Source organism: Agelaius tricolor, unplaced genomic scaffold (assembly GCF_023055355.1).
Source record: "Agelaius tricolor isolate 1412-34295 unplaced genomic scaffold, bAgeTri1.0.p SCAF_5, whole genome shotgun sequence".
NCBI lineage: Eukaryota > Metazoa > Chordata > Aves > Passeriformes > Icteridae > Agelaius > Agelaius tricolor.
The window spans coordinates 45107031-45134287 of NW_027269265.1; the positions used below are offsets into that span (position 1 = coordinate 45107031).

Consider the following 27257-nt stretch of genomic DNA (forward strand, 5'->3'; position numbering starts at 1 on the left):
GTGGTTGCGCCCGCTGCCGCCCCGTGACCCGCCAGTGTTTCCACAGCGCTTCCGGGGGCGCGGCGGCCGCGGGGTCCCGGCTGCGAGCGGGCACCGGGCGGTTCTGGCCGGCATGTGAGCGCGGGGCTGCTCCTCGGTGAGTGCCGGGCCGGGCGGGGCCTGCGCGGGGGGTGGGGGCCGGGCCGGCGGGGCCGGGCCGTGGGAATTGGCGGAGCGGCCGACCCCCGCCCCGGCGGGGAAGTGCCCCGGTCGCTCCTTCAGTGTCGCTCTCATAAACAGCAACGACGGCAGCAGGTTTATTGGTTTATTGCGTTGCTCTCCGACGGGAGACGCCTCTACGGGAGGGCAGCTCCGGGTCCGGCTGGCCCCGGGTGCTCCCCGGGTTCCCTCGGGAGCGTCCCGCGGGATGCAGAAGGGCCGAGTGGGCTCGGGAGCCTCTCGGCTCGGGAGCCATCCAGCTACCTTTGCTGCGGCACAGACCCGAATAAATTTACCAAGTGCGTGTAGAATTATAGCAAGGGGACTAAACAAAACCCCCGGTGTTTCCGGCGTGTTGTGTCCGCGCCTCTCCCTTTCCCCCGTCCCTTCTCCCTCTTCCCGCCCGTTCCCACTGCTGGTGTGCACACACGGCTGTTGGAGGAGTTATCCGCTGACGAGTACTAATCAGGAGCTGCGTGCAAGTTTTGGTTTTTGTTGTTTTTTTGTTTTGTTTTGTTTTGTTTTTTGTTTGTTTGTTTTTAATCGTGTATTAGCTTATCGCAAGGCCACGTTTAGTTTTAACTTTGCCTTGAGGGAGCTGTGCTTACGGAGAGGTTCTAAGCTGTGTCGCTGGTGCCTTCCCTTGGCCGCCCCACGTTGGGTGACAGTGGGGTGGGTGGGATTTTTGTAGTTCCATTCACTGTTTTTCCTGCAGGTTGTTGCCACATAATGTGTTGCTGGTGTGTTTCAGGGTTGTCTGTTGTGTTATTTCCTTTCCTGTAGGTCGGGGGTCTTTCTCCATAGGGCTGTGCACAGAATATGAAAGTGTGTGAGCTTTTCGTTTGGGTTTTCTTGTTTGTTTGGGTTTGCTGGTTTTTGTTGTGGTTTTTTTATTTTCCCACAGTCATTCCCATAAACAGCAGGGGAAGCTGTAGCTAAAGATGGGACTGGTGTGAAAAACTGATGCTGAAAGGCAACTCGCCAGTAAGGGTGACTCTTCCTAAGAAAAGCAGCCTGTAAAGAGAGAGGAGGATGTGCAGAGTTGGGGAGTAGTTGGAAGCAGAGCCAGTGGCTGCAAGGAATTGGAGGCTGGGAATTCCATACAGCTTGGCTGCTGCTTTAAATACAGAGGTGCAAAATGCTTAGCTGCTCCTCTGGGTAAGATGCTGTACTTTCAAAATGTTTTTGCAAAACCTGTGTGTTGCTTTATTTGCATTACAAACTCCCTAAGGAGTGCAGTGTCAGCTCCTGGGGACACTTTGGTGGGCAGTTTTCATCCTGGAATTCAGGGTGGCTAAATTTAGGGCAGGGCTGGGATGGGTGGCAGATAAGCACTTCCTTACCTACCTCAGGTTTAATTTTCTGTGAATTATCTATTAGGTTCTTAGGTGCTTCCACTTAAATTATTGCATAGGCAGTTCTGATTAGTGGTATTTAAGAGTTTTTTGGTTTTTTTTTAATTTAAACAGGGATCTAAATTTAGTTTTAGGGGACTTTTTTTGAAGCTCCCTGTGCATACTGGATTGGCAGTGCACAACTCTGGGCTGTAGGAGTGTCTTGTTAATCTGAATTATTTCCTTGCCAAGTTGTCTTAATTTACCTTTGGAATGTGGTGATGGCAGATAGAAGTCACACCATAACCAGACTTTTTCCAGCTGGGTGCAACAATGATTTTGACAGCTCTTACTTTCTTTTCATTGACTGTTGCATATGAAATTGTAAACAAAGTTAAATGAGTTCTGATGTGTGACATTGCTTTTCCGGAGAGAACTGAATTATTTAGTTGATTGGGGAAAAAAAACAAAACCAAAAAAAAAACACAACCAAAACCCCTCCCCCCGCCAAGCTAATAAAGCAGATGTGCCAATGAGAACTGAAAGCCCAAATGTTTGAAAATTTAGTAGGCTTAAATATAGTTATAAGTGTTCTTTAGAGCATGATGGCTCAGTAGTGGCCCATGTAATTAGATCAGCATTCAAAACCACCCTGTGAGTAAATTCTGTGAGAAACTTCTTCACCTGCGAATGATCCTGAGTGTTACCCAAGCAGGTGAAAGTAAATGCCATCTGTAGTAGCTCTTCTATTTCTAAAAAATGTAGAAGCTACCTAGCAGCTGGTGGAGGAGGAGATGGGCTGGTGCTAGGAGGGAAAGTGCCAGTGCTGGGAGAGGCACTCACTGTTGTAGAGCTCGGTGGGCTTTGTGTCAGGGGAGGTGGAGCTCCTGTGTCCCTTGCAGGCTGTGCCTCCTCCTGATGGCTGGAGACAGACCTGTGCTCACCTTCTCGCTGGAACATACTCCAGCTGCATAAAAATACTGATCTGTTGTAATGCATAAGGACTTCAAAAAGCTAAATGTTTCCTCAAGTGCTTGTTTGATAAACACTTGTTCTGGAGGAAGCACTTAATCTTCTCTGTTGTTGAAGCCAGCAGAAAGCCCTGTTGCTAATACAGCTTGAAGAAGGTATTTGTAATTGCTCTTTGACTGTACTATTAAAATGACTTAAGGCATCTCTGTGTAAAAGTGTAATCTGTCTTAGTAGCAAAGCCTGGGCTTACAGCGTGTCCTGCAGCAGAGCCTGTGCTGCCATAGGGACACAGCACTGGGAGCAAACCTGGCTGGGCCTTACTGAGCTGAGCCTTGGGGAGAGCACTGGTGCGAGTAGAGTGATCGAACACCTGCCATGCACTCGTTGCCTCTGTGGTTTGATGTTTGTGTAGGGTACCCTAAATGAGAATTTGAAAACAGGGGATGTTAAGGAGGAGGGAGGATGGTGCCTGCCTTCAGCCAGCCTTGCGTGCAAGCTGTAATCCCGACCCTGGATAGATACACTGTGCGAGTGGGTGAGGCACCTGCCCGAGGAACTGGAGTGGGGATTGCTGAAAGCATCAGTGCTATTGAGTACAAGACTAGGGATCTCTGGCCAGATTACCCTGCATCTCTGTTCCTTCCTAAATTCCTCTAACAGGCTTACAAAGTGGGATGCAGAAGGGAAGATTGGTGCACGTGAGAGCTGCTTGCAGCTCAAGTGCTCTATGGGGAGTACTGCACACCATGGAAGTTTCCAAGTGACCTAGCAGCATGGGGTTGGGTGCCACAAGGGCACGTCCTTCACAGCCCCAAAACTAAAAGCAACTGTAGTTCCCTGAGCCAAATGGCCTTCAGGGATAACTGGTTGCTTTTTAGCAGTCTGGCCTTTTGTGTTAGAGAAGTGTAGAGTTAAGGGTTGCCTTGGAGGAATGACTGTCATCCCCTCCTTAACCAAACTTCTTGGTTAACTTAATAATAAAAATGCTTTCCATCTATCTTGTATTTGCTAGTTCTTGCTCAGGGGAGTTAGAAAAATTCTGGTCTTTAAGTGCTGGAGAAAACGGGGCTTTCGTACAGGTGGGTGAAGTCTCTGAAGTGTACCATGAATGTGTTTGTGTTTCACAGTGGCAATTTGTGTCCCGTAAAAAAAACCCAATGACTGGGAAATGCTGCTTATTGTTCTTAAAAAATAGAAGGAGCCTCTTGTATATAGGTGTATAGTCGACCATGGTTTCCTTCTTTTTTTCTTAAGAGCAGCTGCCCAGTTTGGAAAAGGTTGTTTGTAAAGTAATATTCGTGATATGCTTAGAAATCTCAAATTCACTTCATCTCTTCATCGCTTGGTTTCTCCTTGTCAGTTGCCAGCTAGCCACAAAACAGACTTTTTTTACTGACAGGATTTGAAGACTTGATTGTTTGCTGCAATACCAGATTTTCTTTAACTCAGAGTTTTGCCTCTGAGCAAAGTACACGCTTGCATTTGCAGCATAAATATGTCAGTTTAGATAATCAAGTCACAAGTGCTGTTTTGTTCACCTCTGTGCCTAAAGGATAGCTTTCCATGGGGTAGCAAGGCAAAAACACCACGGGTAGTGGTTTTATTCCACTACAGTGAAGAAATGCATGCTGTTTGGAAATGTAGCTAGGTGTGTGTGTTGGTCAGAACTGTGGCTTGTAGGAATCACTTTTTGAAACAACGATCTTCCTTTGCTTTAAGGAGGACTGGAGAGCAGGGAAACCAAGGTAATGGCCATAGTGAAGTAGAGGCCTATCCATGTTTTGGATGAGCTGTGGCTGTGGTTGCCCTCCATCGTCCTCAGTGGCTCAGGAGTGCGGTGGCTGGCTGGGTGTGGCAATGCCAGCTCAGCAGGAACCCGCTCTATTCCCACAAGGTGCCCGCGGAGGAGCAGCCCAGGTTCTGCACAGATCCAAATACACGGGTGGAACACATGCCTGCCTCTGCCCTGCTGGGGGACTGGTGCTGCCAGTCCTTCCCTTTTTGTGTCCTGCCTGTCACATCACCACAAGTTTTGCATTGCTGTAGCTAACTGAGCTTTTGGGAGGATATTATATAAGTGAGTTTCAGCTTGAATAATTCATACATACGCACTGCTGAAACTTGAAAAATTCCGGGTGTTTCTTTGTATTTTTTTCAGTTGCATCATGGAGTGACTGGATTTTGATGAGTCTGTGTATTTTCAGCCAACATAAATTGTTTTTAAACAGTTTTTTTAAATGCTCATGTTAACAGCCACAAATAAAAACGTAAACCTGTCTTTGAAATTAGGAGAAATCTTTACAGGAAATTAGATGTGTTGAAACTTAGTCTTCTTTCTGTTGAGTTTGCTGGGTTTTTTTTCCCTGACCACTGAAGACTCCATTTGTAGTTTGGTCTACTTTAGTAGAACCTACATTTTTAAGACTCTCTGGTGCAAAGCTGTGATGTGTGGCTTAAAGAGGGAGTGTGCAAAGGTACAGATTAAGAGCACTTGAATAAAACATAGTGTTTTGTTCCAAAAAATCTCTTAATATGCAAAATATGTAATGGGGAGCAGGGAGAGTGGGAGAAGAGCACCTGATTGAAACTTCTTTACCACTCTTATAAAAGAATCCTTTTCTTTTTCATGTTGAGATATGACACCTAGCTTTAAGTGTCTGTTAATTATATATTTTCATTACTTGCTTATAGAAGCTTGCCAGGGGTCTGTCTGCCTTAATACTTTGTAGCATTATTTGTTAAAAGCTCTGATTTAATTGTTATTATAAATTTGGATCATGCAACATCTCCCAGTATCTGTCAGTTTTACTGCCAGTCTGTGCTGATGCACAGCAATTAATGTGATTGCATTAATATGCACTAAATCAGATCTTATCTTTTCCATGGAGTAATGGTTGTGGGGTCTTCAACTTCTCTATTTCTTGACAGAGCTGTGCAAAGGCCCTTTTTTAAAATAAAGGACTTAAACTACATAATCTTTATTCTTTTTTCAATCAGGCAAGGTGAAGTATTTTTGATTTAAAAAACATTTTGTCATCCTGTTAGGCTTTGTTCAAAGGGCCTCTGGTCCCTTCAGCCTTTGCAGTGAATTGCTGGTCCATGGGATGGTTTTAGTGTTTGTAGGTTTTCTATTGTTATTTTCAGTGGGGAGTTCTGGTTATACCTTTTGCTGTCATCCAGGAGGCCAAGATACAGCTGAATCTCTCACCTGCACTGATTTTCACAAGCAGCTGCTTTGACCCAGCTCAGCAGGGCCGTGAGACCTCACAAAGCAATAGCAGTTTGCCTGTGGCCCCCTCTGAGTGGAGGGGGAATGCTGCTCAGTGGCGCAGGAGAGCCCTGTCCCTTCTCGCACTCAGGTCTCGCGGATGCGCCGGACGCTCCGTGCCCGCCTGGTGCCTGCGCTGCCCCGTGCCAGCCTGCCGGCCCTGCTGCTGTAACTGCTGCACTCCCTCCCTGCCTCTGCCACCTGCAGGGGCTCCCATGCCCCGCCATGGACGATGACAGCCAGGATGAGCTGATCAACAGGAACGCTGCCCTGGGAAAGGGCAAGAGGCAGTGTCTGGCCCTCCTCAGCGAGACAGGTAAATGCAGCCTCTCTGCACGTGTGCTTTCTGCTTTGAGGTCGTAGAACCTATTGATTTACCCTCAGAAGGATGGTAAAGATGTATTTGTGACTATTTGTCACCTTTTCCCTAACAATTTTTTTGTTTTGCTTCACTTCATTGCTTGTGTGTGTATCAGACCGCTGGCATGCTTCCCTGGAGTTTCTCCAGATGGGCAGCTTTGATACCACTGCAGAAATCTGGGAGTTCACTTCATCCATAATGCCCTGATGAGGGGCTCTTCTGCCTGTATATCTGCATCAAATAAGTATTTCCTCTCCTCTTCTCTTCTGTTCTCTTTTTAAGAAAGCAATGGTGGGAATAGCTGGGATTCAGAAGATGATACTGGTAGTGAAGAGGAAGATAATGACACTGAGGAAGAGGGAGGTGGAGAGGACAAGGAAGAAAGTGAAGATGAAGAAACAGAAGGTAAGCTCTGTTCATGTGCCTTAACAGGCATTTTTTAATAACTGAGGAAGAGCAAGATGAAAGCTGTTCTTCCAGAAACTAGCAATGAAATGTAAATCCACAGACGCTGCTCTGTCAGGCCGATGCCAAAATCCTACAGTAATAAGCAAACAAGTAATAGTGCCCAATTCCTAAGCTTTTAAAGCATTTGCATGTTTGAAGACTGTCTGCTGTCCAAAGCAGTGGAGTTGTAGTCAGCAGGAGTGAGCTCTGCCCCAGCATGAGGAGGAAAAAAAGTCAAAGTTGCGGCAATGGCTCATGCTTTTTTTTCACTTATGAAAAGCATGTTTGCTAGTTTCCTTTGGCATGGGGCTCTAAAGTGAATGCTGTGATGGGGAGTTCTGGAAGTAAATTATTATTGCTGTAATACCTAGGGAAGATGGAAGATGATATGACTAATTTTTATTTGAAAAAGGAGTGTGAATATCATTTGAATTTGTTGATTTTACTGAAAACGTACTCTGGAGATACATGTACTTCTGAAACTGCTACGCTCAAATTAATATTTGGATAGACAAAAATAGATTTTTATCTGCTCTAAAGCTTGTTGAGAAGGCAAGAGCACAGTTTTCCAAGTTACTAGTTACACTGATTTAAACACAGACCAAAAAATTCATGCCAGGTGCCAAAAAGCTTTATTAATCCATCATTCAGAGTATTATCTGTTATGTCCAGACAGGAGAATTCAGTAGAAAAGACAAGGGTCCCATTCTCATAAAAAAAAAAAAAAAGCAGCCCAATGACAGTCATCCCCAGTCCTCCCTCAGAGTGAGTTGGGTTTTAAGTACTTTTTCTTGCTTCTTGAAAATATCAGCTTAATTCACAGGTTTTAGGGAAAGACTAACACATCTTTGTATTTTGTACTAAAAATAAAAGTACCTTTCAACAATGTGTGCTGAGTGTTTAATTTTACTCAAAATCAAGCTTCTTTAAGCGGTCTCTAAGGCACTTAGATCCCTGGGCTCACAAAGTCATACTTTACTGGTGAAATCTTTCATTTGCTATTCTGCAGTAGAGTGTGTTGCTGCTGCTTTTCCTCTGGAATGTCTCTTAAAAAAACAAAAGCTGGGTACATGGTAACTTTATTATAACTTTAGTTTTTAACTTCATTGTTCAGTGGTAGCCTAACCTGTCTTAACTGTCTTGTTTAGATAATCTTTTGCTTTTCTGGTGTCTGTGATTTTAATCTCTTGCAAGACTACTTATATTATCAGGCTTTATTTTTCAACAGAGTAATCCATTGCTTTTTAGTGAAGGGATTTAGGAAGCAAGAAAACAGCAAAAATTATTGCCTTAAACTGAGGAGACTGTGCTTGACCCCTGCAGCCTCATAAAATAAGCTTACTTGGAATTTTCTGTGAACTGGACCCCTGTCCTGCCCACCCCCTCTGCCCCCATTGCTGCAGCCCTGCAGCACACACAAGCTGTTTTTTATCTCTCACTTCTTAAGATTGCGAAGATGATGAGGAGGAGGGAGAAGAGGAGGAAGAAAATGAGGCCACTGTGGAAGGAATGGCTGATTCTTTGAAATCAGAGCCACACTTGAACGGAGTGAGCCTCTCCTCTGATGAGGATGGTGAAAACTGCCCCATTTGCCTCAACACATTTAGGGATCAGGCTGTTGGGACTCCTGAGAACTGCTCCCATTACTTCTGCTTGGACTGCATTGTGGAGTGGTCTAAGGTGAGCTGTTTTGTCTGTGGTGTCCTGTGGCCTTCTGGTGTGCTCTGCCCTATCCCCTGTGATCATGCTGTTCTGTAATGAGAACAAAACACTGTAATATTGCTATTTGCTTTCTTAAGCTTTTTTAAACAGACTTGGGTTACTGCTCTGTTTGGCAGGATTCATGTTTGAAGTTTGGATCTGTTTTTCTTGTACCTGTCCTGATTTGTTCTGTTCTCTGCAAGGTGTAAGGTCACAAGCGTGTTTGTGGGCATCTACAGTTCTTTTGTTTTTTCAAGTTGAGGTACTAATTTTTCTCTATGCTTGGATATGTCTGCATATCTATCTTTATATTTTCTTGAATTCTGTATTGTGACCATTGGATTGGGGTCTGTTGCAACCCTGAACATCTAAGCATAGAAAAGATGTAAAAGAATACTGACAATCGGGAGCTTGCTGTGAATTCACTTTTCAGTCAGAGTTCCTTGCCACCTGTCTAGTTGCTATAGTCATAATCCAGGGTGAGAATTACAACAAAACTTACAGTGCATGCAGCAGTAGCAGTGGTGATTAAGTTTTTAAAAAAGCAAATAAATCGCTCTTACTGAATATATTTTTAAACCATTTCTAGCTACTCATTGTCCAAAGGAAAGTAAATGACTTAAAACATAAGCACTATTTCAAGGCAATGTTTGGAAGAACTTTGATGTTGCTGGCAATTGAATAATAACTAAATTGCTTCAGTAAAATAAATGCTTCTCTAAAAATGCATGTTTAATAGAATATGTTGTTTGTAAACCAGATAAGTCAGTTTTACATACTTAAAATGTCAAGATCAATAGCTGTTAAACTGACTACTACATTAATTTAATGCTTATTACATTAATAATTTAAGATTACTTTTAAAAATTTGAATAAAGTGATGCACTTATTAACTGTATTGGGAATTTTTTTCTCCTAGAATGCAAACTCTTGTCCAGTGGATCGAATCCTCTTTAATTACATTAACATTCGGGCACGTTTTGGTGGTAAAATCTTAAAAAAGGTAAGCCTTTGACTGTAGCAAACAACCAGGCCATTTGGCACAACATTGTTATTCAAAAGTTTATACTTCTAGACTGTTTATGTAATGAATGAATCTGAATGAATTGGTGTTTTCTTATTTTGAATTTGCCTTTTAAGGAACTGTGACTTTTTTTTCCTCCTTAACCTTACCTTCTGCAATATTGTGTTGTGGCATCATTTGTGGTGGTAGAAAAAGGGTTTTTTTTGTAACTGCCGGTTTTGTATAATGGACATTTGACTGAAAACTGTTCTGCATGAATAACCCTGTCTGCATGTGGAAAATGCCTTGCATTCTTCAAGTGCTGTTATAGGATGAATAGGAATAATCTAGACTCTCCATGATCTCTTCCTTATGTCCTGCTGCCAGCAGTGCTGTGTAGCAGTTGGGTTTGAAGGGAGAGAGAGGCACAAGGCAGTAGGAGAGCCTTGAAGGGCACTGGCTGAGTGTGCCAGTAATTGCTCACAAAAGAACATTAAAGAGTTGTCACTGCTCTTAATTGATATCAGAAAGGTGTTGGTTTCCAGGGGACATTTAGGGGTTTGAAGCTTTGTTTTCATAAATGGATGGTTTATTATTGTTTGCATTTTAACAGAAGTGAGAGTTAACATTGAGATAATATGGAAGGCAGCAGTTTCCTCTCTTCTTTAGTCCCGTTTTTGGCATTTTTTTGTTTGTTTGACTACTTTTGATCTTATTTGTGGATTTTTGTTTTGCCTAGTCTTAAAATGCAGTTTTCTACAGTCATTTGTGCCTGACAGTAGACAAGTTAAGTAGATGTTGTCAGGCATTTGATCATGCACTAGGTGTGCTGAAAGAGCTAAGTGAAGGTTCAGGTGTGTAACAGCCATTTTGGTTCCTTCACTTGTAGATTTTGCTGCAGGTACTATTGTTAGTGTGACAGTGGGTTTTAAAAAGTGCCACGTTCTGCATAAACTGAATCCCTGTTTTATTTAGATTCCTGTTGAGAACACAAAAACTCAGGGCACTGATGGAGAGGATGATCCAACCTTCTGTGAGGTGTGTGGCAGGAGTGACCGTGAGGATCGCCTGCTGCTCTGTGATGGCTGTGACGCAGGGTAAGAGGCTGAAATGAACGGAGCACCTGCATGATTGCACATAGCCAGAGTGTGGTCCACAGGCACTGTCTGGTGTGCAGGCTGCCCCTTGCTGCTCTCTTCAGGCTGACCATGTGGCCAGCCATGTATCTATGTGTTCTAGTGCAGACTTCCATCCCCATGATGTGATGGATCCTTTCCTGGTCATTTAGCAATGTTTCTGTGGAGAGTCCTGCACACATCAAGGCTGCAGGGCACCAAAACAGATGACCACACCTTCAAGTGATGAAGGTGTTTGTGCTTATCCATGAAACATCTGGGTGTGGGAAGGGTAGAACCTTACATCCTTGAGGAGAGGATGCATGACTTGTCTCAAGTGACTGGGCAGTAGCGCTGTGCAGGAGAAGTACTTAAGATCCACAGTTTTGGGAAATGTTGAGGATTTTCTTTACAGCCACAGCTCTTAAATGATTCTCTTACTCTTGCTTACTTCTGTTTCTGTCCCCTCCTTGATTAATAAAATGAATGTTTAAGTGGAGTCGTGAATATACTTGAACACAGCTCTGGCCCTACTGTTTTCTGCTAGAATTTAAAGCCCTTGGGCTGCTTAATCAGTCTTCCAGTTTTGTCAGTTTGAAGATGTCAGAAGTTACCCACTGAACAAAGAGAGATGCTAGTAGAGTATGTAAAATAACTTTTCAAAAATTACTTCTACCAAGCTAACTAGACATCTGGTAAGCCTAGTTTTTCCTTTGTGTTCTGTGTCTATACACACTGATACACTGACCATACACACATATACACTGATTCATCTTCTGGGAAAAAGACAAAGTCAGGAACACTAAAGATTGTTAAGAGTATCATCAGAACACTGAGTTTGAAATATTAAGCCAAAACAGTATTTCATACACGTCTCATATTCAAGTTCTTTCTGAATTTCCATAAGCCTGTCTCAATCTGAAGCAAACTCTGAATTGCTTCAGATTTTACTTTGTGATCTCCCTACAGTTTTTTAAATATATTGTTATTTCTAGTTTGATACAGGTGTTTGATTTTTAGTTCCTTTTCCTAAAGTAAGTTCTTTATATATGCTTGATGTCTAGAGTTAGCAGTTCCAGAAGCACTTCCTGATAAAAGAACTTGCAGTCTTTACTAGCTCTCCATGGCTGAGATGAACTCTAAAAAAATGTAGAATAGCTTGCCTCAAATGCTCATAAGTATGAGCACTGTTAATAGTGTGTTGGTTCATCAGCTTCATCAGGAAACTGATGTTGTTTCCTGGTTGTCTGTCTCCCCAGCATCTCTGTACTTCTCCTGCCACCATCAGTTTTGGCTCTGCACATTTCTTGAAGCTTGGGTTCAAATGGCAAGTGATTTACCACACAGTGAGGGGAAAACACTCAGTTTTCTGAGATTTTTTTGAGCCTAAAGTGATGAAAATCCCATCTAGAACTGAAGACCCTTGTGTAGCTATCAGGTAGCATTGTTTCTCTGCAGATTGGTAGAAGCAGATGCATAAACCATAGTTTCAGGCTTAAGAAAATGAGTCTGCCTTATGTAGCACTGGATAGAAGTAAAATGCTGTCTTCCCTTAGTAAGGAGCATATTGTTTGATTTTCTGTTTTTTTTCCCCTCAAGGTATCACATGGAATGCCTTAATCCTCCTCTGAGTGAAGTCCCTGTAGATGAATGGTTCTGCCCTGCCTGTGCCCCCATGGGTGCCAATGGTGCTGCAGGTAAGGGTTTCGTGGTAGCCACTCGAAGTAAACATTTTTCTCCCAAGTTAGATAATGTGAATCATGTGGTGTTTTGAAGACATGTTTAACCTCCTGGCTTTATCTGTTTCAAGTTGTTTTGATAAGCATTCTCTCTTGAACCTTAAGATTAGACTTGAACTCTTGACTGATGAGAGGATCTTGTTTATGAAGATTTTCATCTGCAGTTACAACCTGTGGAGATGCTTCTTGTAAGCATCCTTTAACCTTTCCAAGGCAATCCCAGCACCATAGTGTGACTGCACTGTGTTACATTGGAAAGAATTTATTAGTGTCCTGACCTCAGATTGCCAAGGTAGCAGCAATTTCTGTTACCTAGAAAAGTGTTATACTGCGATAACAGTCTGAAGCAATGGTGTCTGTGCTCATTTCCTTTCAAGAGGGTAATGGCTGCCTGCAGAGGTGATTGGTTTAAGAAAGAGAATGCTGATTTTTTTTTTTTTTTGGTCTGAAATTCTTCAATTTCACCTGTAGAAAGACAAGTAACCTCATGCTGTTCTCGTTGAAGATGCAGATCGTGTCAGTGAGGAGGAGGTGGCTGCCCTGATGGCCGATGTTGTCCCCACCACCAGCAGGCTCCGCCCTCACGTGCGGACGCGGGCCATAGCCAGGACTCGGCAGAGCGAGCGCGTCCGCGCCACGGTGAACAGGAACCGCATCACCACGGCGCAGCAAATCCGGGTACCCACGGGCACTCTGAGGGGCCTCTGCAAAGCCCTGGGCAAGGGTTACTGAAACAAGCCCCCATTTCAGTAGCTCTGCTGTCTGTGTTGACTTTCCGTAGCACAGGGGTTAGTAGTTGTGGAGCTCTTTTAATCTGAGATGTGCAAATGGAGTACAGCACATGACCAAGATGCTCTATTTTGAAATGCTGCAGCAGCTTCCTCTCTTAGCCTGCATTTTTATCAGCCCCTGATGTGAGCAACATTTTATTTTTATTCCTAGTGGCTATTAATACGAAGTTTGTGCACCACTTCTGGTTTTTTAGCATGTTTATTTGACAGTTGTTTATTTTCTTTTGTCCTCCTACCTCCTTGCCCATAGCAGTAGAACATGTTGACTGCCTTCAATCCAATTGAAGAGAAAAATTTTGCATTTTTAAGGTTTCTGTGTTTGTGAAAATCAGTCCCTTGTTAGAAGAGAAAAAACCAGATGTTAGTGTCCTCAATAATGTGGCCACATGAGTTCAAACACATTAGCAGTACTAGAGAATCTATGCAGGAGAGTATCCCAAATACACAGGGTCCCTGTCTTACTGTATTAAGTATAGTTTGAGATAGTTGCCATGAACTAAGATCGAGCTCACCTTAAGTTTTTATCACATTTTCCCTTGATTTAAGGACTTCCCAGAAGGCTTTAGCAGTTGTTAAATTTGTTATGTCCTCCTTAATGGAGATGATCTTATTTGACTGCCAAACCCCACTATCTCCAAACCCAGGTGTTTCAATTTTAACTTTAGAAGAGTTAATAAAATAGAAGTGGTTGATGAATTATTTGATTCATTGTTGTTAAGCAAGTACAGCTGAGTAGTCAGGGCTATATGTTGAAAAAAATAAAGAGAGGAAAGTGTTGTTTGAAGTGAAAGACTCTGGAAGGTAACTGTTGTTGTTTTAGAAGTAGTGTGGAGTCATTTCCTGTGGGTGAGAGGGGTGGTGCCTGGGGACTTTACTATTTCATGGTAGTGTAATCCTGGGAACCCAGCACTTCCCATTCAAGAGCTGTTCCTAGCTCCACTTCTCAATGTGCAGGGATGATTACAAACTGTACCTAGAAAGGCACTGTTATTTATTGCCTTTTTCTCTGATTAAAAGTGCATCTTATTTTGGCTCATACCTTGAGTTGACTGAGGCATAATTCCACTGTTTGAGGGAGTGTAAGTTGTCCTCCAAGCACAGTGAGAAACTGGGAGCATGCATGTAACTCTGAAGGAGGCTGAACAACAAGGTCCTTAATATGCCAGTCAGTAGATTAAAAAAGTGACATAATTGCTTAACTGGCAGTTTGGTGATGTGAGGGGTTTCCTCAGTTGAATCTCAAATCCATTTTATAAGTAAATGTTGCTGACTGTATGGTGTACGTTCTAATCCTCCCCACAGCATGTGCCAGGGTACCTGATGTCCTCCCTTCTGGATGAAACAATTGAGGCAGTGGTAGCAGGCCTGAACACAGCCATCTACCAGCGTCCTCTGGCACCACGTGCTCCCACCAGGCAGAAGAGGAAAACGGGTAAGGACATCAGGCGCCTCAGGGGAGCCTGAATCCTGCAAAATACATCAGCTGTGTGCTGCCACACCTGCACAGCTGTGGAGGTATCCCATGTGCATTTTCTTCTTTCCCTCTACCCCCTCTGCCTAGAAGTGTCACGAAGGTGGTTTTTAACTGATTCCTAAGGATGTCACTTTTCCTGCTGTGCTGTTGGTGACATGCTGTATGTCTCTCTGAGCTGCTTTGTGTGTCATGGGGGGACACAAAGGGGAGTACAGTGTAGTGCCAGCACTTAGCCAGATCGTTGGTTTTTGTCCCATCAGGAAGGCGGAAGAAAGCAGGAGGCAAAAAAATAACTCAGAAGAAATCTGCTGCTGGGAAGAAGAGTTCAGGGGCACAGCCGAAGAGGCGCAAGCGTCTGACAAAGAAGAGAAGGGGGAAAAAGACGAGAGTAAGATCACATGTGAGTGAGCCAGTCAGTGCCTGCCTTTTTCAGCCCTCTGTAAAAGCACTGTAACATGGGATTCAGCTGGAAGAAATGCCACCTTTCAATGGTAGCAGGCACCTTTCTTTCTGGTGGGAGTCTGTGCAGGATGTGTCCAGGGTGCTCCAGAAAGATGCTGTATGTGGAAGTGAATTGCAACTTCCAGACAGGCTTGCTGGCTATGCTGACATATCCTGTTACCTGGACTGTAGGGATCAGACTGTAAAGCATGTCCTGCAGGGTTTGTGTCCTGCCTTGCCCATTCAGCTGTAGTGTTTACTTGGTACTGATGCAAACTCAGTTAAAATTGCCAGCACCTATTCTTTGTAATAATAGGCTGTGGGTGTTTGTGGCTGTGTTGTTGCAAACCCAGCTTATTAGTTGTAAGAGCTCTCAAAATCCCTTTCAGCTGTGGGTAGTGTTCTCTTGTAAATTACTCGGCAGATTACTCTGCACCAGCTTGATTCTTTTTTTCAGCTACTTTAACTAGAAGTCTACACCTTAGAGCCAGAACTCCAGCATTTAATAAGGAACCAAGAATTTTGAATTGACATTATTAAAGATTTTGAGAAGCTTAATTTATCTGGTCACTTGTATCTGATGCATGCAATCTCTGTTTGAAGTGACATACAGGCCATAGTTACCGGTTTCATAAATGCCTTTGAACAAACACAGGCAATAAATGCATACCACTTGTGCTGGTGATGGTAGTAACCTGATGACTGTACACACCTTCAGTGAAGAATTTGGGGCTTTAAACACAAATTTACCGGCCCTAACTTAAATAACCCAATCTCTTTGTCTGTGCAGGGAAAAAATGAGGTTACTGCTCGCTCCCGTATTGCAAGAACCCTTGGTCTCAGTAAACCTGTGCGTGGGGCCTCACTTCCTTCCATGTACAAACCAACTGAGCCCTCACTGGGGCTGATGAGAGCAGATATTGGTGCAGCTTCTCTATCTGTGTTTGGAGATCCTTATGAGTTGGATCCTTATGAAAGGTGAGAGATCTCTGGATTGTGATCAGGGACCTGGTGATTTAACAGCTGTTGGGTTGTTTGTGCACACAGCTCCATGCAGAGTGTGAATATCACATCTGAAGGCAGCTTTGGGTACACAACCCATGGTAACACGTAATGGCCTGTTCTTTCTTTCCTTCTGGGCTGAGTTACTAAACTTGTAAGGAATCAGCCTCCTCTAAAGTGTTTTTCTGAAATAATCAGCCTCCTGAAAACTTCCAGTAAGATCTATGGGGTTCTTGAGAGACTCCTAGAATCTGAAGGAGTCCAGTCCTAATCCACTGCTTTTTATTTATTTAACGTGAAGACAGCTGACATATTTTGTATACAGTAAACACAAAGTTAAATGGACCACTGGAATCTTCCATGTTTCTCCTTTTCTAATCTTCCCTTTTCCAGACACTTCAAATTCAGAAGAAATCTTACTGTGCCATAATTCATGTCACTAATAAACTTTGAATTTTTGGGGAGAGGGCATCTGAAATTATTGTTGGTGAAATTTAGTTTTCCACTGAATACTTCTTTTTGATCCTTTCATAAAAGAAAATTGTCCATTTAACATTTTAGATATGAAAAACGCCCTTGAGTCTCTGCTGTTTGAATCAAGCTGTTCTATTTAGGCAGAACAGAAAATAAGAATATTGTACAAATATTTTTTAATATATCATGATAAAACATATGATACTCTCTAACTGTATCTGTCATAGCGGTATCATCTCTTTGATGTGAAAAACATTTCAGACAATTTCAGGGTTCATGTTTTATCACAGTAATGAAGAGGTTCCAGCAAATCCAGATTCACCAGTGAGTGCCAAAAGGAGAGTTCTTTCCCAGTCAGCACTGAGGTCTCACCGTCCTGTAGCTAGACCTGTTTCTGTGGGACTTCCCAGGTAAAAGTCCATTGCTATTTTATTATACTTAGTTGTCTAATGACCCTAACAAAAGAATAAACCTAGTGATCCTCTTTGTTTAACCCTTTTCTTACCCTGTCTTCCAAAAAGTGCATGTGTGTATGTGCATGCGTGCACAATTTATTATAGATAAATTTATTTATTATAGATAAATAACCACATCAATTTGTGCAAGAATTCTTTTTATTTTGAACACATACACTCTTTCATCATACCTTTAACATTTCTGTTGAAATTTAAAATTCGTATTTCCACCCTAATGCAGTTCTTCTTTCTGTTTTGTGACTATTTATTAACCCCGTTAGTATGTTTTAAATTCCAATATCATTAACCTTTAAAAAACCACTTGCTTCTTTGAGAGGCCTGGGGAATCCAACTGCACATCCTGAGGAGGTGAGGGCTGTACCCCCCTCACCCAGTTCTGCTGTTTGTTGGAGCTCAGAAAATTGAGGAGAAGCTTGCTTTGATCCTGCAGTTTAACAGTGGCTTTGCTGTGTGTTGCCAGCCTACCGAGGCCAGGGAGCCCTGGCTGCCCCCCACTGGCAGCCACAGTGAATTTTCAGGGCTGAGGGGTAGGACGCAGGGAACTGGGAGCATGATGAGAAGAAAAGGGATGAGGAAAGTCACTGAGGCAGGTACCAACAGAGAAACAGAAAACTGCAAGGCTGAGGGAGCTGAAAAGAAGAAATAAGGGAGTTCAGCTTAAGTGGTTAAACGTGTGAAAGGGTTACATAGCTGTCCTCTAATGCATGTCACTTATGGTGAAGTTGGTTTCTCAGGATTAAGATAGTCTATTTTTATGATAACTTGGTTTCAGTCCTGAAGGGAGCCTTTCAAGAAGCTTTCCATGTCCTCAGAGTTATTTGAGTAGCATATTGATTAGGAGACAGAACTCTGTAGCTGATACTCAGCTCTTCTAAAGGCTCCATTGGTCTGGGCTACACTGAGTTTCCTGGTCTGGCCTTAGCAGCTTATTCCTTTAGTGTTCCCATTTTGCCTTTCTGTTGTTATTACAAGTGTTTGGTGTACATTATTGTAATAAAGTTTGCTTTGTTGTCATGCAGAAATGAAATCTAGCTCCCTCAAAGAGCTGGGTCCCTTTGGAAGTTTGTTTTTTAACAAACTCAAACAAAACAACCCCCCAGATCCCATCAACACAAAAGCAACGGGATAAAAGCTGAAACACCAGAAGCAGCACCAGAAACACCTTATCAGTCCATATTTCAAGAACTGAGAACTTAAACCATCTTCATAAGATTGAGCAAAGCATAAAGGAGAGTGTTTGTGCTGTCCCATGTGTGGGAGCATTGCCGTTGGTTTTCAGTGTAATTTCTCTATGCCATGCTCTTAGCTACCCCCACCAGTGGCACCTTGTGATTAAACACTGGTTCAAGCTCTGTCATTTTTTTTAGTTGAAGTGTAGGCCTGAGGAATATATTTGTGTTTGTGATTTAGTGGGGGCAAGAGAGGCAGCTAGGATAGAAATAACTCTGAAGTGCTAATCAGTGGTTTAAGCTCCAAAAATGCATTTTAAATGCACTGGAAAGTTGGTGTTGATATGCAACACAGTGAGCACCAGCATTTGCTAACCAAAAGTCTCAGATATGATTACTTTCTTATCTTGTGTTATTCCTGTGAGAAGTCAGTAAAAGCTTCACCTTCTGTTTGTCAGAGAAAGATGGGGACTGAATGACTCTAGTGAAGCCAAAACTACAAGTGAACTTCCCTGGCTGATCTCTGTTTATGCCCTTGACTTTGGTTTCTTTTTAATGTAATGTGTGTGTATAGAACAAGTGCTGTAAGAGTAAAGGAAATGTAACCCCTCTGAAACATGCAGAAGCAGCGTGCCTGCCTTGAGTCCTGATCAAGAAGCTGAAGCTGCTCCTGTGCCTGATCTGTTGGGAAGTATCCTGTCTGGACAGAGCCTTCTCATGATGAGCAGTTCAGATGTGGTCATCAACAGAGATGGTTCACTGACAGCAAAGAAGGAAGGTAAGGACTTGGCACATGATAGTGCTATTTGCCTCTTTGTTTCATCCATCAACTGCCCTGATCCTACAGGCTGCATAGCTTTAAGCTTAGGGATACTCTTACTGAGCCTCAGAATATGTAGGGTAGAATCAGTAGCTGCCAACAGTCATCTGTTTTATGAGATGGATGTTCTGAGGTAGTGTTGCTTGTCTGTGTTTAAATGAGACCTGAGATGATACTGGAGGATTTTATTTTTAATGCATGGTTTTCTTCTTTCAAAAGAGCTGCACGGTGATTTCATGCTTTGCTTTGTTATAAAAAATGTAGGACTGGATAGACCAGAGTTATCTTAGGACCCAGTTTTTCTGGCATGTGTCATGCACTGCTGCCATGCCTGTGATCTGTACTTCAGTTTGAAGAGCAGGATGAAGGACCTTAACAAGAAATTTCTTTGCAAAAGTAGAGTTCTAAATATGTGCTATCATCTCCAGCTGTGTCTTCCCTTGGCATGGCATTACTAGAAAAGAATCTGTTCAAATTGAAACTTAGAGCTTTATTCTTAAAATAAGTACCTCTAACATCCTCTCTTATAGTCATTTCTGTCAATCAGCAGCTACAGGATAATAAGCACTAATCAGATGATATCTACAGAACAGAATAATTTCTTTCCTAATTGTTAGTGTTTGCCTCAAAGATGTGGTGTCTGGCACTAAACTGTGAGTATCTGACCAAAAGAACTGTTGGACTTCCTTATTACTGTGTGGCAGGTCTGCAAACCACAGTGGAACTTAAAATAATTAGCTCAGTACTTCTGTTAACATTGGCAGAAAATGTCTGGATGTGTCCTCAAAAGCTGAATTGTCTGTTTGTGTGCCATAGCTCCATTTCACAGAAAATCAGCCAGTGACTCCAGAGTGGAGGATGGTTCAGGGCATAACAGCCACCCAAGTGCAGCGCTCTCAGGGACCACAGCAAGCAGCTCCATGGCCAGACCTTCCGTCTCCTCGGGACTGGGTACCCACTCCACACCCTTGTTCTCATCACCCTCACTGAGCAGGAGTGAGTCTGCAGCAAGCCCTGCACAGACTGCACCGGAAAAGGCAGCTGTAAAATCAGAATATTCAATGACACCCAGGTCTGTCCAGACTCAGAATACAGCGACTTTGAGCAGGCATGGCTCAAAGTTAGATGAAATACCCAGATTTAATGGAAAACCTAAAAACATTGTACCCACTGATTCGTCTTCAAAACCCCTGAGCTGTAACTTGAATTCTGGCTCAAAAGCTGTAACTGTGAGGCAGCCAGTAAAACCACCTTCCCAGAGAATTGACATCTTTGAGCTTCCCAGGATACCAAAGATTAAAAAAGAAACCAGCAGCAAGCAGGTGGAGCCGGAACCTGCAGGAAGCCAAAGCTGTAATATCCCCAGCTCCTGTATAACCCAGCTGACTGGCAAGGAGAGCACTAATCAGCCAGGAAAGGGTAGCAGGGTGGAAAGCCAGAAGTCAAATTCCAAGGAACCACAGCAACAGGCACGTCCAAGCGGGGTGTCTTTCTCCACCCATCCCGGCAGCTCTAGTGGTTCATCGCTGCTGGGCACTTCAAGGGGCAAAGGCCCAGGCTCTTTTGAGAGTTTTAAAATCAATATTCCTGGGAACACAGGACATTCCAGCAGGCTGTCTAACCCAGGATTTTGTAATACCTTCCGCCCTGTGGACGATGAAGTGCAGCAGAAGGAGAGTCCTTCACCGCTTTTCTCAGTAAAGAAAAAGCAGGTCAAAAGTGAAATCTATGATCCCTTTGAGCCAACAGGATCAGACTCGAGTTCAGCAAACAGCAGTCCTGAAAGGCTTGGCTCAGGGATCCCACTAACTAATATCACCAGGACTATTTCCATTGAAAATCCCAAAGTTCAAACATTTCAAACTGTCCGTCGTTTCACCCCTTACAGGGTAGAAAATATATTTGGATCTGGGACTGACTCTGACGTGCCATCTAGTAACACAGAGTCTCGTGATGAGGTGACAGTAGCAAGCAGGATTGTAGAACAGATCTCTGATACAGAGGAACGAGATAATGTGGATGAGAAAGATGTCCTGAGCAGTCCTTGCACTTCATCTGCTGTTAAGGAAATTTCTAATACAAAGTGTTTAAAGGAGGAAAGCAGAGAAGGACCCAGTGTCTTCTTTAATGCTGAGGAATTGATTAGACCTAATATTAATGTGAAAATAGAACCAGATAGTCCCTCAAAGAGTGATGAGCAGCAGAAAGTCCAAAAGGTAGAACAAGCAGAGAGGCGATCACGTTCTAGATCCTGTTCAAACTCCAGCTCCCGAAGCAAGAAGAAGATGAAAAGGAAAAAAGCACTTGTCAAAGAGCATAAGAGATCACGTTCAGAGTCAAGAGATAGAGCACACTCAAGGGACCGAAGCTCCAGATCTACCTCTTGGTCAGGTGGGGAAGAGCACAGCAAAACACACACGTTAAAATCCAAGAGCAGGAGGTCTTCTACTGACCGTTCTAGCAGTCACGAACGATCAAAAAAAAAGAAAACAAAGGATAAAACCAAGGATAAAAAGGCAAAAACTTCTTGGTCTAGGGACAGAAGGAAATCTAGGTCACACTCGGGTAGTCCTGGAAGTACTTCTGATTTTTATGAAAATAGGAAAAAGAAAAGACGCTCTCGCTCGAGATCAAGGCGCAGGGACCGCTCCCGGTCAAACAGCACTGAGAGGACTAAAAGGCGGAAGCACAGGAGGGACAAAAGCTACGAGAGGTATGATAAAGAAAGTAGTTTGAAGTCAAGGGACAGAAAGAGATCAAGATCCAGATCTCGGGAGAGGAGAAAGTGGAGGTCTCGGTCTCGGTCTGTGTCTCGATCTTGGGAGCACAAAAGCAGCAAATCAAAGGAAAAAAGAGTGCGATCCCGATCACGTTCCAAAGAAAGGAAACACAAATCAAAAGAGACCTTGCTTTCTCCTGCACCAGAAAAGGATCAAAAACCTCCAGCTGAAAATGTGACCAGGTGTCTGGAGCAGCCCCATTCTCTGAAACAAGAGCCAAAAGAGGAGCTAGTACTAGAAGGGCTTTCCATAACCATCCAACCAAACGTCAAACTTGAGGAAATACAGACTGAGACCCCAGTTCAGCTGAGAGAGGTCCAAGAAACTATAAAGGTAGAGCCCATCTGTCAGGAAGTGAGCAGTGAAACTGCATTCCCTGCACCAGAGATCACAAACATTTGTGCCCCAATTGGCGATGTGGATTCTTTTGCTGAAACAGACTTAATGAATAGTACCGATGCAGCAGTGCTTGGTAGCTGTAGCAATACAAACCTAGAGATTACAGTTAAAATAGAAAATACTGCATTATGTCCATCTCTGATGGAACAACCCCCAAAGAAGGAAGTTATCATGCACGTTCCCGCTGAGGCTGCACCAATTCAAAGCTCATCCAAAAGCAAAGTTGCAGATTGTGTGAGGGAGGTTAAGGAGGAGTGCCTTGTCTCAAATGAAAATACAAGTAATTTCACTAAACCTGAACTGGAAGTGGTACCTCAGGGTCCTGCCTTGAAATCAAAAGCACCAGTGAAAAGAGTTACCTGGAATCTTCAAGAGGAGGAAAGTGGCACATTGTCTGCTGGCAAAGCTCCAAGTAAGTTTCTTTTGGAAAACAAACAGCAGTTGAACAGGCTGTATAAGGCTTAGGTTTTTGGTGCCTGGCCAAACGTGGTTGTAGTGTAAGAGCTCTGTCATCTGAGCTGGGATGATGCTCTGGTTTAAAATCCTGAGAGCTGGCATTTTGCACTGGTTGAAATCACGAGGTGAGTTGTGTTAATGAATTGGAGAGGATGTGCTGTCAGCACAGCTCAGCCAGTGGCAGCTTGTTCGCTCGTGAAACGTGTGCAGCAACCCCATCTCTGAGCTGGCAGCCCATGTCCCACCTTTCTGCACTTAACTGGAACGCTTGCTTTGCCTTCAGACTTTATAAATGTTTCTCAAAGCCAAGGAGTATGACAGGTCTCTGTAGCTCACTCCTGTGAATGCTGCTAAACCAAAGCTGCCAGAAACAGTTTGGCTTGGGAACCTGTGCTATTTGTGTTGACAGAGTTGCCTGTGTTGTTCTTGTTGGTTACTCTCAACAGAGAACCCAGCAGAAAGCAATTGCTGAAGGGGATGAGAAGTTCTCTATTATCAGAAGCTTTAAAGTACGAATGCTAAAAAAACCCTTTTGTTGTTAGTTTTGTTGTTAGATGCTTTTTATTTTAATTCTTAAAATAGAATTGGGTTTGAATCTTTGACCGATTATTTTGTTAAGATGTTTTCTTTTCCTTCCCTTGGGATACCTAGGGATGCCGTTTTACAAACTGCAGCGAGCAAAAGAAGGGGCCTGGAAAGCAGAGGACTTGAACCAAACGTTAAATCAGGTGCAGTTAAATGAGCCTCCTCCAACCAATTATATGATTCCCGAGCCTATGTTTCCTGATCTAGATTCCTCTCAGGTTGGTTTCTATTCCAGCACCCACATGTCATGGAAGGCATCCCATCTCATCTGTGCCCTTGTTGTGCAACACTCTCCTCTCATGGCAGTGTGCCTTCCTCTGCGTGTGGTACATTTCATGTAGCCTCTACACCTCAGCAATCCTTCTATCATTTAATCTCTCAGGTGCACCTTATGGTTGAAGAAATGTATTATCTTTTAATTCTGCTCTGTACCTGCAGCTTCTGCTTTCAGCACTAGCTTGCAGAAGGACAGTGCTGCCTGAGAAACTATGAGCTTCTTCCTGACTGTGATCAGGCTATAAAAGTTGGCTTGGTAGCCTTGGTCTGAGCCATCAGTCTGTGCTGTCCGGCAGCTAAAAGGGGATTGGGGCTGCTGGTAGCTGGTGGTGGATAAAGGTGCTCTGAAGACCCTGCTGTGATGCTGTGTGTTGTCAGCACAGGCCTTTACAGAGAGGTGTCTGTTCCACAGGTGTTCTGCCAGAACATCCCTCTGGCACCAGCCCTGCCCTCCAGCCTGCCCCCCTACGCCCCGGTGAGCCAGCCTACGGTTCAGTTCATCATGCAGGGCAGTCTTCCAGCTCTGGGCTGCGTGGCAGGACAGAGCCTCACCCCAGAGCCGGGCAGCCTGGCTACGGCATCTGAGCCAGGAATCCAAGCTGCTTCTGTTGGAAGTGCAGAGGAAAAGATCAAAGCACCCAAACCTCCAGTGGATAAAACAAAAAACGAGGAGGTGAGTGAATGCATAAAATTAATGAGCTGTTTATTTGAACTTTTTCATTTGGAAGATTTTTAACTTTCTGTATTGTATGTTCCCAGCCCTGCTGGTTTTGGTGACTGACTGTGCTAACCGAAGAGCAGCAGGCAATCCTCTCTTTAAATTCATTTGGGATTTATTTCATTTCATCTGCTTTCTATTGGTTCATCTCAATAGGACAGAGAGAGATTAAAACATCTGAAATACTTTCTTAAAGTTCTGAAACTTTCTTATGTGAATATTTGGAGGGGACTTTCCAGAAACCACAATGTCCAAGTTTCTCTAAGCACCTGGTTTTCTTGTTTCCCCTCCAGCTTTGAAATTAATGTCCATTCTCATAATAGTCCTATAAAGAGGTAGGGCTGTATTTTGTTCCTTATCAGCACTGAAAATGCAAAGATAGTAAAACACTTTGGAGATCTTTCAGTGCAAGTCCCTTGCTGCTGAGTTTTAGGTTTGCTGCACAGACCATCTGCTCTAGGCACAGTGGATGCTAACACAAGAATGAAAACAACTTAGGCTGTTATTTTGCTTCATACCATAAAACCAAATAGTAAGATGCATTTCACTCTGAGCCTCCAATTATGAGCAAGTTTTTATAAACTTGTTTTGGTGGCACCTGTAATCATTACTTCATAGGCAACTCTGCAATTTTCACATTGTCTTTAGAGCTATCTGAAGCCTTATATTCACAGTTGTGGTTTGCTGCTTTTAGAATCTGATGCCTTTTGTTGGATGTATGTTTAATTTAGAGCTGTTGGAAGGAAGGGAGGGGACCAAAACCAGGAAGTCCATATTGTAGTCACTTGCTTAAAACACATTCTTTAAGATACAGAATAAATATTACATAAAGCAAGGGCTCCTCATAGCACAAACTGGTATTTGTTTCAAGACAGTAATTGACAGTAAAGGAAATCACTTTGAGAGGATTACTTGGGTTGTTAAAATTGTGAAATGAGAATTTTCGTTGTTTGAGCATTTCTAAGAAAAACAGATTCAGAAACCATTCCCAAGACAGCACAAGGTAATGAAATTCTCTTTCCTGTGCAGTACATGAAGAAGCTTCACATGCAAGAAAGGGCTGTGGAAGAAGTGAAACTTGCCATCAAACCTTTTTACCAGAAGAGGGAGATTACAAAGGAAGAGTACAAGAGCATCCTTCGGAAAGCAGTGCAAAAGGTGAGGGCCCAGTGAAAGGAAGTGGAGAGGAGGAGCTGGGCAGGTCATTGCATAGTGGCAGTACTTTAGATTGCACTTGCCATTGCAGCAATTACATGCCATAACTGGGCTAGCAGATCTTTGGACCCTGACTCATACTCTGCACTCCTGTGGTGAAGCAGTAGTTGCTTTAAGCCAGTCTCTTTGGTGCCATTGATGAGAGCTGTCAGTCTGTTCCTTTTATGAGGTCATGTTTTCAGTGGACAGGAACATTGCTTAGCTTCAGTTGCATGAGCTGAAATGTTACATGGTATCTGCCCTAGGTGAGAATGGTCAAATCCCCCTCACTAGGAGCTTCAGCCAGAGTTCTAGCTGTTTCTGATAAAGTGAGAAAGTACTTTGTGCAATAGGTCCTTGAGCATCTGTGGTGTCCCTGAACCTTGGAAGAGGGTCTTGCAATTTTGCTGAGACTAACTTTTGTCTCAAATCTTAGTGCTGAGTAGATCATGGCTACAAAGATACAGTCAGTGGTCAAGGCAGTTAAGTGATACCTCAGAGAACTGTAATTTCTCCCTGCTCTGCATTCTTGCTCTCACTGAGAAATTCCATCATAAATAACAATCCCCAAGGTAATGGCTGTCTTTTCACATCTTCTGTGTGACCCATATGTTTGTGAGAGAGCTGAGCAGTGCCAATTGCTACTGAAGTCATTCTGAACTCCTCCCTGAAGAGAGATAAAGTAACTTGTGTAGGGTCTGTTCTTTCTTCCCTGTCTCAAAATGTGTTCTCAAAACTGACATTCTTTTAATCTGAGCATTGCTTCTTCAAAAACATCCCAAAACTGGGATATCAACACTTCCTTGGTTCCCACGTGTTGTGTAAAACTGGATGGATGGGTGGAAAAGCCTGTAGTAAAAATGAGTCTTTTTGCTTTGAGATGCCTCTGCCTTCAGTTGGTGCTCTGTAGATAAACTATGGGCCATTCCTGAAATGCTTGAAGGAAATACTGCTCTTGTCTTTGTTTTCTGCTTTATGTACCCTGCTATGAGCCTTGGGGGTCTGTGCAAGAATTGGCTCCCCTGGGCAGCTTAGGGCCTCTCTGCCACTTGTCTGAGCTGCTGTCGTTGACCAAGTGCCCTTTCTGATCCCCTGCAGATCTGCCACAGCAAAAGTGGAGAGATCAACCCTATGAAGGTGGCTAACCTGGTGAAGGCATATGTGGAAAAATACAAACATATGAGGAAACATAAGAAAACTGATGGTGAAGACACACGTGAAGTGGAAAACTGAGAGCAAGCCACAGCCAGCATGACTTGGACTGAACTTGTCCTAGCTGTGGACACTATGGGAATAACAGACCTGCAGTTGCATCCCATTGCAAGCAGAGTGCAGAGAAACAAGATGATAATAGACTTTATCTATGGAACCTTCTCTTGAATTGTTTCCATATGGGAATGAATTTAGGATTTTTTTGGATTACCTACAGCTGTAGAACTAAATAACAATCAAATGCCTCAGACCAGCAGAGTAATTCGAGGGGAAACACAGAAGAGATTCATGTTTGGAACTCCCGGATTGCTGCAGTTTTCAGGGTTACTTGATCACATTTTTGGGCTGTGCACTTGTCTTGCTAAAGTTTGAAACTGGACACCACTTTTCATACAGTATATTGAGAGCTGTATACTGTTTCCCTTGTGTTTATTTATCAAAATATGGATTGTCTTTAGAAATTTCTGATTTAATACTTGAAATGTTGTATTTTTAGCCTGTTGGATGGCGAGCGAAGCTTTACTCGCTCTGGCATTTGGGGATTGCAGAAATGACCTAACCTTTATAAACTGACTTCAGAAACACTGCTCAAGCTGTGGTGTTTATTTACATTCTGTTGGAAGTACCTGGTTAGTGAAAAAAATTAATTTTGGGGTGGGAGATTGTGTTGCACTTGTGTAAATAATGCACTGATGGCTGGTTTTGTGTCTGCCTTTCAGGAAAAGCGAAACAAAAAGCAAGCATTGTCAATTTTCCGTAACAAGCCTGAAGGATAAGGTTAAACTAATGTACAAAGCAGAAATGTGACAGAGTTTATAAAGTTATTTTGAATGGTTTTTGTCCTGTAGCAGG

At 43.2% G+C, this 27257-nt stretch overlaps 1 protein-coding gene across 2 annotated transcripts; it reads left to right on the plus strand.

Moving 5' to 3' along the window:
- PHRF1 (PHD and ring finger domains 1) lies at window positions 1-27241 on the plus strand. Of its 2 annotated transcripts, none has more exons than XM_071427670.1 (18): window positions 1-136; window positions 5864-6088; window positions 6416-6538; window positions 8028-8260; window positions 9201-9284; window positions 10260-10381; window positions 11999-12096; window positions 12644-12816; window positions 14232-14361; window positions 14664-14803; window positions 15635-15822; window positions 16611-16730; window positions 18589-18743; window positions 19602-22376; window positions 23072-23223; window positions 23694-23954; window positions 25029-25157; window positions 26292-27241. In XM_071427670.1, exons 2-18 carry the CDS (start codon window positions 5998-6000, stop codon window positions 26424-26426), a joined length of 5109 nt encoding a protein of 1702 aa, XP_071283771.1. In that variant the 5' UTR covers window positions 1-136; window positions 5864-5997; the 3' UTR covers window positions 26427-27241. The 2 variants fall into 2 exon arrangements, with proteins under 2 accessions (XP_071283771.1, XP_071283772.1); XM_071427671.1 differs by having other exon boundaries at window positions 23072-23148.
- Window positions 27242-27257: the final 16 nt, after the last annotated feature.

Excerpts from the sequence above, each read along its gene's own strand:
- PHRF1 (XM_071427670.1), top strand. The coding sequence starts at position 5,998 with ATGGACGATGACAGCCAGGATGAGCTGATCAACAGGAACGCTGCCCTG. Across the intron at positions 9,285-10,259 it reads GTGGTAAAATCTTAAAAAAG|ATTCCTGTTGAGAACACAAA; the intron begins GTAAGCCTTTGA and ends TGTTTTATTTAG. Across the intron at positions 10,382-11,998 it reads TGTGATGGCTGTGACGCAGG|GTATCACATGGAATGCCTTA; the intron begins GTAAGAGGCTGA and ends TTTCCCCTCAAG.